Source organism: Phascolarctos cinereus, unplaced genomic scaffold, assembly GCF_003287225.1.
Source record: "Phascolarctos cinereus isolate Bilbo 61053 unplaced genomic scaffold, phaCin_HiC Scaffold_726;HRSCAF=1367, whole genome shotgun sequence".
Taxonomy (NCBI): domain Eukaryota; kingdom Metazoa; phylum Chordata; class Mammalia; order Diprotodontia; family Phascolarctidae; genus Phascolarctos; species Phascolarctos cinereus.
In genome coordinates, this window is record NW_027556098.1 from 359801450 (window position 1) to 359811678 (window position 10229).

The 10229-nt window shown below is 47.0% G+C and overlaps 1 protein-coding gene across 1 annotated transcript; it reads left to right on the forward strand.

The window, feature by feature from the left end:
* The first annotated feature begins 3975 nt into the window (after nucleotides 1-3975).
* Nucleotides 3976-10223, forward strand: MANEAL (mannosidase endo-alpha like). Its single transcript, XM_020983622.2, has 4 exons — nucleotides 3976-4780; nucleotides 6342-6451; nucleotides 8030-8106; nucleotides 8605-10223. Exons 1-4 carry the CDS (start codon nucleotides 4237-4239, stop codon nucleotides 9239-9241), a joined length of 1368 nt encoding a protein of 455 aa, XP_020839281.1. The 5' UTR covers nucleotides 3976-4236; the 3' UTR covers nucleotides 9242-10223.
* Nucleotides 10224-10229: the final 6 nt, after the last annotated feature.

Genomic DNA, 10229 nt, shown 5'->3' on the forward strand with positions numbered 1-10229 from the left:
AGGAATCCAGTGAGCAAGTGTAATGTCCTGGTACCATCTTCCAGGGGACAGAGGTTTCTCAACTGCTGTGAATTGTGGCCCTATGCCCAAATAAATAGAGAGGTCAGTGCAAGTCTATGGTGGTAGAGAAAGGCAAAGCAACCCTGAGGTAAATAACCAACCCCCCCCAACCAAAACCATTAAGTTTTATAAGCTATTCATACTCATTCATATTCATTCTGCTCATGATGCAGAATAAAATTACATTTTAATTTACATTTAATTTACATTTTAATTTTTTAATTAATGGAATATTTCTTTCGTTCTATTAAAGATGCAAAATGGAAACCTTGGATTATATGCTTCTGCCTTCTTACACCCACCATGCTCTTTCCACTAATGTGAGTCACTAGCGATTTGAATTCTCCTAAGATCACTGTGTACAGGATTGAATTGTTTTGAACTCTCAATAATCCATCATCACCTGGAGAATATTGGTGTTAAAAGAAAAAAAAGGAGGGGAGGATGGGTTTCAATGTTGAGGAAGGGTTAGTGATTACTGAAAGGACTATGTAATTTCACAAATGTTTTACAGGTATTCTCCTCAATTCAGTTCAACAGCCATGTTTAAAATGCCTGCAATGCCCCAGGCGCTGTGCTGAGTTCCAGGGATACAAAAACAAAATTGCAACATTCCCTGTCCCTAAGGAGCTCATATTCTACTGAGGGATTCAGCATGCACATCAAGAAGTGGGGGTAGCTAGGTGGTTCAGTGAATAGAGTGTAGTGCTTGAGGTCAGGAAGACCTGAGTTCAAATCCAGTCTCAGATACTTAATAGATCACTGTGTGACCCTGGGCTCTCTGGACAGCTCCGCTCTGCACCTACTGCTCTGCCTTTTTTCAACTGTACAGAACGAGATGCCCCTCCGAGGTCAAGCTCCTCACCTCTAATCTCACCATCATGCAAGCCTTGATTGACCAACTTCCTTACCTGAAGGATGAAGTACCAAGCTCCTCCCAATACCATCCTTAATAGAAGACAGAAACTGGACTTTCCCCACTCATTACACTCTGCCTCTGTCGCTCTGCCTGGTTTCAACTACACTGAACAAGATGCCCTCGTATAGGTACCCCGTGGTCTTCTTCCCTCTTCTTGCTTCCTTTTGTGAGCTGTCTCCTCCCATTAGGTTTTTTGGGGTTTGGTTTTGTTGGTTTTGTTTGTTTGTTTGGTGAGGTAATTGAGGTTAAGTGACTTGCCAAGGGTCACACAGCTAGTTAAGTATCAAGTGTCTGAGTTCAGATTTGAACTCAGGTTCTTCCGAATCCAGGGCCAGTGCTCTATCTATTGTGCCACCTAGCTATCCCCTCCCATTAGCTTTTGAGCTCCTTGAAAGCAGGGACTTTCTTTTTATCAGCTGTATTCCCAGTGCTTAGCAAAGTGCCTGACACATAGTAGGCACTTAATAAATGGTCATAAAATTGGACTTAACATCTCTTTGCCTCAATTTCTTGATCTGTAAAATGGGGATAATAACAGCACTTAACTCTCAAGTTTGTTGTGAGAATAAAATGAGATAATATTTGTAAAGCTATGTGCTTGGTACATAGTAGGAGTTATATGAATGTTAGGATAATTATTTCAAGGTAATCTGATGAGGAAGAGAAGATAAAAACCTAGGAGAAGGGAAAGAATCAGAAAAGTCTCTACAAAGTGAGACCAGACTGGCAATCTACTTAGGAAAAACCAAGATTATGAGGAATGTATCTTATCTCGATCATAACATGAAGTTGGACCAGTGTTCATTGAGTTAGTCTATCAGTACACTGGGATAGGTACTTTAATTGAGCATTGAGTTGGTCTCTGGGCCATTCTACAATTCAACAAAGCCAACTCTTCCCAAATTTGATATTTCATCTTCTGTTTTCACACATTTCCACAGACTGTGCATCATTCCTGGAATGCATTCAGTTTTAATCTCCACTTTCAAAATCTTTTACTTTCTTTCAAGTTATGGATGTGAATCTCCCAGCCTGAGAGGTCTGGAAAAGTTTTGATCCCCACATGGGGAAGAAACAGTTACACTACCATGCCATTGAATTGTCAAAAGGAGGTTGGAAGTTCTTCAAATCTAGGGATTCTAGGGAACTGCCTCACTTACCCACACCTTTATCATGTTGCAGTGAAAAGAGTGTCACGGATCCTCAAACTTTGACTTGTATTTTCTGAGATCAGAAGCTTTGTTCTCCCCAAAGCTGGGATTTCAGCACCACCATTTCTCCAAAGCTCCATGGCTACAAGGTCTTCTACAGCTTGTTAGAGTTAGAAGGAAGCTAGGTGGCTCAGTGGATAGAGTGGTGGGCCTGGAGCTCTGAGTTCAAATCTGGCCTCAGACACTTAGTAGCTCTATGACCCTGGGCAAGTCACTTAACCCTGCTTGCCTCAGTTTCCTTATCTGTAAAAGAAGTTGGGGGTGGAAATGGCAAACTACTCCAGTATCTTTGCCAAGACAACCCCAAATGGAGTCACAAAGAGCTGGACATGACTAAACAACAAGATCCAAACCTAATTTTACAGTTGAGAAAGCTGAGGCCCAGGGAAATTAAACTGCTTGCCTAAGTTCCCACAGGTCCAAAAACATAATAATACATAAAAAATAGAAACACAAACCTAAAAAAAAAGTATCAGAACCAGAATTTGAATCCAGGTTATCCAACTCCAAACCTAGAGTGTGGATGTGTGAAACCTGGCTCTAATTTCCCTAATCTGTAAGATACAGATGCTCAGACACTCAATAACCTACCTGACAGGGGTAATGTAGTGAATAAAGAGGAGCATGGGAGCAGCTCGGTGGAGCAGTGGATAGAGCACCGGCCCTGAAGTCAGGAGGACCTGAGTTCAAATCTGCTCTCAGACCAAACACTTAACACTAACTGTGTGACCCTGGGCAAGTCACTTAACGCCAATTGCCCAAAAAAAAAAAAGAGGAGCATGTTAGAATGGACTGGAAGTTGAGCTCCAGAGAGGAAGCCCTGAGTTCTGCTTAGTGCCTATCTGCATTAGAATAGGAAGTTCCCCACATTAAAGAAAGCATAGGTCCGTCCCTCTCCCTCTACCGTAAAAAAAAAAAAAAAAAAAAACTAATACTGACATTAATAGGTCCCTGGGTTGCGGGTTGTTGAAGGGTACTTTTGGGCAGAGTTGTGTGCGCCTCTGTGTAGAAGTCAGTAGATGGAGAAAAAGTAAAACCCACAGGTGTCCTGTGTGTAATAGGTTACTCCGCAGAAGCAGCAAAGAGGTCTGGTGAGGCAAGGAGGGGCCAAGGAGTCCACCTGTGGGTTGTGTGAAGAAGCGATAGTGGAGAAGGTAGTTAGCTGGAGGCATAGGAGACTGGCTCAGCGAGGCAGGTAAGTGTTAGATGCGGTCAGATCGGGGATTGGGTATGGTACCATCAGGGATGGGAATAAATGGAGGGGACAACATCCCAGAGCTCTGAGCAACACATGGTTTGGAGTTGGACCCCAAATATCTGATTTGCAAAAGCTGTTTCGGGGATGCTAAAACGCTGCTAACACCAGCCCGGTACTGTGCTCTCTGAGGGCGGAGCTATGAGATACCTGGGTCTCCAGAACTCGAGCGATAGCAGGAACCATAGGGCCATAGTAGAAACCTAGAACATTGCAACCCTAAAGTCGCAACTCGGGCCTTTCCATGCAGCACCGAGGCGCGGAGGAGGGGGGAACCTCCGTAGATTTTCAACTGGTCTTTTCCTCTACCGTGTTGAACCTAAAGAAACAGTCTTGCAGAATAAATAAAATACGACTTGAATCTAGGATTCTCGGTCCGTGGAGTCCCGTAGGGATCGCGGTTGTATTCTGCTTTGACCTCTTTCGTTGTTGGATCTCTCCACCTCCCCCAATACCACCCCCAAAGCACTGGGCAACATGGTTCAAGCCGGCTGCATTCTCTGTGTGCAGGGCCCGCCTGCACTACAGGCAGGTTTCGGGAGGAGTCGATTGTGTTATTTTATTTATTTATTTATTTATTTATTTATTTATTTATTTTTAGGTTGGGATCGCAGACAAGTCGTCTCTGTGGGTCGCAGGCCGCAAGTGAGTCGAAGTTGGGCGCGGGCGGCTGCGGTCGCTGCCAGGGCCAGGAGGCCCGTTGGGCCATGGCTAAGCAGGGAAGGCCCCCGAGCGCGGCCGGGGGTTAGTCTGGCAGCGGGGCTGAGCCCGAGGGAGGCCTGCAGCAGGCCATGGCCCGGCGGCGGCGCCGCGCTTGCATCGCGCTGTTCCTCGTTCTGCTCTTCGCTTTTGGCACTCTCATGGGGCTGCGCACATTGAAGGCGCCCGACGGGCTTCCAGAGCTCGCTCCGGGACTGGAGCTGGGCCCATTTGAGCGCCGTGCCCCCGCGCCCGCTGGGCCCCCAGCAGCAGAGGCGGAGGCCGCCCGGGCTCCGCAGCCGCCACCCCCTGCTCCGCCGCGCACAGCTGCGGGCCCCAGCCCGGCCCCAGCCCCTGTTCCTGCCCCAGGATCTGGTCCGCCTGTCTACTCAGACCTGCACGTCTTCTACTATTCGTGGTATGGCAGTCCACGGGGCCGGGAGGGCCGCTATGTGCACTGGGACCACGTTATGGTACCGCATTGGGACCCTAAAGTGTCCGCCAGCTACCCCAAGGGCCGCCATAGCCCCCCGGATGACCTGGGCTCCAGCTTCTACCCTGAGCTGGGACCCTACAGCTCCAGGGATCCCGAAGTCTTGCGGGAGCATATGAACCAGCTCAAAGCTGCTGCCATCGGTAAGGACCTCCTTCCCCAAGGCTTCCAGGGCTCCAAACAGGGCCCTCCCTGCCCTCCCTCCACCCCATGCAAATACACAAAGGACCTTTCCATGGACCCCAGCTAAGGTAAGGTAAGGCCCCCCCCAGGTAATCTCCTATCGCCACCCAAGCCACTACTCCCTCAAACTTCCTAAACCATCATTTTACAGATGAGGAAACTGAGGTCTAGCAGAGGCAAATGATTTGCCCAAGGTCATGCAAGTAGTTAGTAGCAGAGCTATGATTCAGCAAATTGCCCTCTGACTCTTAAATCCAGTGATTTCCACTACATTATGCTGCCAAGTAAGCCACTTCGGCCCACCCCCTCCACATACACCTAAACAGGCAGCCATGCTCTCCCTCCCTGATCCCAGATATTGATCTCTGAGCCAGGGACATAGGAGAGGCAGTTAAAGGTGTATGCAGGGTCCCAGTCAGGAATTGTCCATTTGGGGAGACCAACAAATTTTTCTTTATTAAGAATAAAAATACAAGGGCGGGGGCCTCCAAAGCCTTTGGTTGGAATGCACAGCAAATTGGGCTGGGGAAGAGTACATCCATGCTCAATAGAAGCCATGCTAATGCAGTCTTCATTTTCTGCTTGAGATCTCAGGCAAGTGGAGGTGACAGGGCCTGCAGGCTCATTTAAGCAGTTGCAGCAGACTTAATAACAAGATGGAGACTTCTTTAAGCTCCCTGAAAGGGTGTGGGTGTTCACAAAAGCAGGGGAGTGGACAACCCCAGTAGTTCTGCAGCACTGAATGACCTCCTTTGCTGCTCTCTCTCATGTCTCAGACACTGGAGGTATTCTTCTAATTACCTCTGGTCCCTCTAGTTCCTGCTTTGGCTCCAAAGACCCTTGGGCTTGGGGAGACTATTATTTCAGGATTCATCAGTAGAATATTTCTTGCTTTTTTCACTTAAAAAAAACACACAGAAAAGTGAAGCTTTCTCTCAAAGAAGAAAAAAAGTTTCAGTTGCTAAACACGAGGTTTGCCTCACTTTCTTGTTTACTCATAGACGGTCTTCTGTGTGCTAGGACTGACTTGTGTAACTGCTCACCTGGGGACAGCTCTTATTTCCCCCCAAAGCTGCGGTTTCAGCACCACAGCCTCTGGACAGTTCCAGTGCTACAGCATCTTTTAGATTAGAATAGTATTTTATTAAGTTCTCTTACATGAAGAGAAGTAGAACATCCTTGGCCTCATTCAGGTTTCTCAGAAACATTCCTCTGAAGTCATGGACTGACTTGTTAGACATTCTAATTAAAATTGTGTGTGTGTGTGTGTGTGTGTGTGTAAGCAGGGCAAGGAAGTTGGGCCTGGAACTGTTCCCCTGCAGTAATAGATCACTTGTCCTAGAAGTCAAATTTTGGATCTTGTCCTTATTAGCTGTATAACCCTAGGCAAGTCACTCTCCCTCTCTGAGGTTCATGTTTCTCATTCATTAAATGGGGCTAAAAACCCTATTTGCACTCACAGGATTGCTGTAAGAAAAATGTTGTCTAAATGTGGGCTGTTTTTACACTTTTGTGTCATAGGGGTCCTGGTCCTGTCCTGGTACCCACCAGGCATGGCTGATGACAATGGAGAACCCTCAGATGATCTAGTACCTGCTATTCTTGATACTGCCCATCAGTACAGCATCAAGGTAAGTAAATCTAGATAGGGGGAGGAGATGGAAAAGCCCCTTTCTTCGATTTCTGTGCATCCAAGGCAAGCACTCTCTAGCTTTGTGGTGTGGGTGGGATATGGGGCTCCTTTGTTTGTTGGGATGTGATTATTTTCTTGGGCTCCTCCTTTCCCACGTGGTCAGTTACTTTTCAGGAAGAGGCTCATTCTCAGTAAGAGCCAACCAGGGAGAATTTAAAGATGCTCTGTCCTACGGGGGTCCCAGAAGCTCTTAGTTCATCAGTAAAATGGAAGGAATTGAACTCCCTTTTCTCAAGACTGAGCTAAGGTGCCATCCCCTGAACTCGAAGTTGTAATTTTTCCTCCTTCTCAAACTACCTTGTATTTTTCTTACCAGTTTACATTGTGTAAGTTGCCAGTAGAATGGATGCTCCATGTGGGCAAGTACTATTTTTCTTTGCATTAGTATCCCCTGTGCCTATCACAATGCTTACATACATCAGGCACTTAATAAATGCTGGTTAGATTGAATTAACATTTACATAATACTTTTTGGTTTGCAAAGCACTTTACATTTATAATACAACAGCCCCTTGTGGCAAGTAGTGCAGGGATTATCATCCCTATTGAAGAGATGAGGAAGCCTCCAAATGAAGATATTTTAATGACTACTGTATGTCAGTCGACAAAAGTTTATTATGGGTTTATCACTGTGCTAAGTGCTGGCCATACAAGGCAAAGCAAAACCTGGCTCCTTCCCTAAAGGAGCTCACATTGTTATGAAGGTGACAGCATGCAAATCATTTACAAGGTACAGACGGGGTAAATGGAAGGTAAGTTGAGAGGGAAGGCACTAGCAGTGGGATTAACAGCCCTGTGCAAATATTATCACCTCCATTTAACTGATGAGGAAACTATTCCGTTCAAGGTGTTTAGTAACAGCTAATGTCTATATAGCACTTAAAGCAGGTGCTTCACAAATATTATTTTATCCTCACCTCTCCCAGAGGTAGGTGCTATTATTATCCCCATTTTACAGATGAGGAAACTGAGGCAGACAGAGGTTAGGTGATGTACTTGCCCAGGGTCTTACAGCTAGTGTCTGAGGCTGGACTTGAATTTTGTTCTTCCCGTCTCCAAGTCCAGCACTCCGTCCACTGCACCACCGAGCTACCTCAATTGATGCCTATGTGCAAGCCCAGAGAGATCCACTTTCCTACAATCACATAGCTATTAAGTGATAGAGATGGGACTTGAACTGAGGTCATAAAACCGTAGGTTGTAGGACTGGAATAACCTCAGTCATCAGCCCATCCCTGCACCTCATTTCAGAGCTAGCCAGAGAGCCTAATGACTGGCCCACAGTTACACAAGGTAGGCTAGTTAGATTTTTGAAGTCAGGTCTGCCCCATTACTCCATAGCTTTGTTATCTTTCCCTCTTCTGCTCCAAGTGCTAGCACTATAGCTGCCTGAAGGTTGTGGGTGCCATGTCAGGCCCAACTACTTTACTAAGGGATGGCTTCCTCCCTGAAGGGGGGCAGAAGGTAGGGCCTGGGCCCATATTCACAACCCATGACTCACTTCTATCCACGGCAGGTGGCCTTTCACATACAGCCCTACAAGGGTCGGGATGACCGGACGCTTCATGACAACGTCAAGTACATCATTGATACGTAAGGCTTTGTGTGTGCTGAGCCCAACGTGGGCACTTTCTTGGGCCTGAGCAAAGAATGCCTTCCACAGCAATTGCCTATGCTGGGCTGGGGGCTGGGGTTTGGGATGTGACAAGTGCAAATGTTCCAACAGCACTGGGCTGTGGCACATTCTTAGTTGACTGCTCAGAGGGTTCACATGCAAGACCAGACATACATACAACCAACCAGACTTGGTTATAGAACTGGGCTTCCTCATCTTGCTTTGTGTCCTGAACCCTTTAGGCAGTCTCATAAAGCCTACGAAGCCCTTTTCAGAGTCATGTTTTTAAATACAAAGGAAACCAATTATATTAAAAGTTATAAAAAAAAAATTTAAGGCTACAGATGCCAGGTGAAGAACTGCTCTAGAACTCTCGTAGCCACAATACCACATGCAGGTGTGGGAGGGTGGGTGGGCTCACAAATTAGGCACATGTGCTCCTAACAGGGGTTTCTATGTTGCCTCCCACCCTTTAGGTATGGATCCCATGGAGCATTTTATCGCTATAAAAACAGCATGGGCAGGAGCCTGCCACTGTTCTACATCTATGACTCATACCTTACCCCACCTGAGGCTTGGGCCAACCTCCTCACCCCCTCGGGATCCCACTCAATCAGAAACACTCCCTACGACGGGGTGTTTATCGCCCTGCTGGTGGAGGAGGCGCACAAGCGTGACATCTTGTCTGCTGGCTTTGACGGTATGTACACCTACTTTGCCTCCAATGGCTTCTCCTTTGGCTCCTCCCACCAGAACTGGAAAGCAGTCAAGACTTTCTGTGATGCCAACAATCTGATGTTCATCCCAAGCGTGGGGCCAGGCTATATTGACACTAGCATTAGGCCCTGGAATAACCACAATACCCGGAACCGGGTCAACGGCAAGTACTATGAGACCGCCCTGCAGGCGGCCCTCACGGTAAGGCCAGAGATCGTCTCCATCACTTCCTTTAATGAGTGGCATGAAGGGACCCAGATCGAGAAGGCCATCCCCAAGAAGACCCTCACCCGCCTCTACCTGGACTACCTGCCCCACCAGCCTAACTTATACCTGCAGCTGACTCGGCGCTGGGCTGAGCACTTCATTAAAGAGAAGGAACAATGGTTGATGTGACTGGATCTGTAGACTCAAGTATGGGGAGTTGAGGAACCACAGAGTCCCAGACACATGGAAAGGAGCTGCACTGTGGCACACTGAACGAGGCCACAGAAACCTTCATCTCTAAGCCAGGAGTGCTGGTGCTCCTGGATATTGCCTTGTGTGACTAGGCCAGATGTGAAGAATGAATGAATCAAGCTCCTTAGGTTGGGATAGTGTGGAGGGTCATCTGCAGCAAAGCCCAATGCGCTCAGTCGCAGTTAACAGTGAGGGGACAGACAGTCTTACAGGTATCTGGGCCAGTGACCCAGCATTAGGACATTCAGTAAAGCTCCAAAATCCTTTCTAGACTTGCACTTCGCTACAGTAGGTCATTGTAAAGTGGGGGAGTACTTGTGGTATTTCATAAACAGCTGCTCTGCTCTCAAAACAGTGAGGGCAGGGTTGGAGCTCAGCATGCATCCAATCCCTTTCCCAAGCCCCACCTGATGCCTTGCTCCACTCTCCCTGAGGATAGAAGTAGAAATCATGGTTTGCCTCCTCCGAGAAACTTCTCCTTGAGCATTTTAAAAAGGAAAACCCCATGGAGTATGACTGATGGCCAGAAATCAGTGTGAGAAGGAATCTGGGCAATCAACGGGTCTTGAAGCAAAGCCTTCCTTATGGGTAGGCCAAAGCTGGGGGCTTTCCTTTCCTGAAGGTGGAGTATACCAAGTCCTGTGTTTTGCTTCCTGGGCCTTGAATGAGTCAAAATGGCTCAAAACTCATCCTCTTCAGCAACAAAACAAAACCCCTTATTCAGGGGATTCACCTGGCTTGCAGAGTCCTACAAGTTGATGGGACAGTAGTGAAAAGAGATGGTATTAATGGTTTTTTGGTGCCTCCACCTCACACATCCCTGTTGGCAAAAATTTAAGTAACGAACCCCACCCAGTAGAGCCACTTTTCAGTGCTACTCTGATTTGTATTAATTAAATAAATGTCAAGTGCTCTCTTTTCTAGT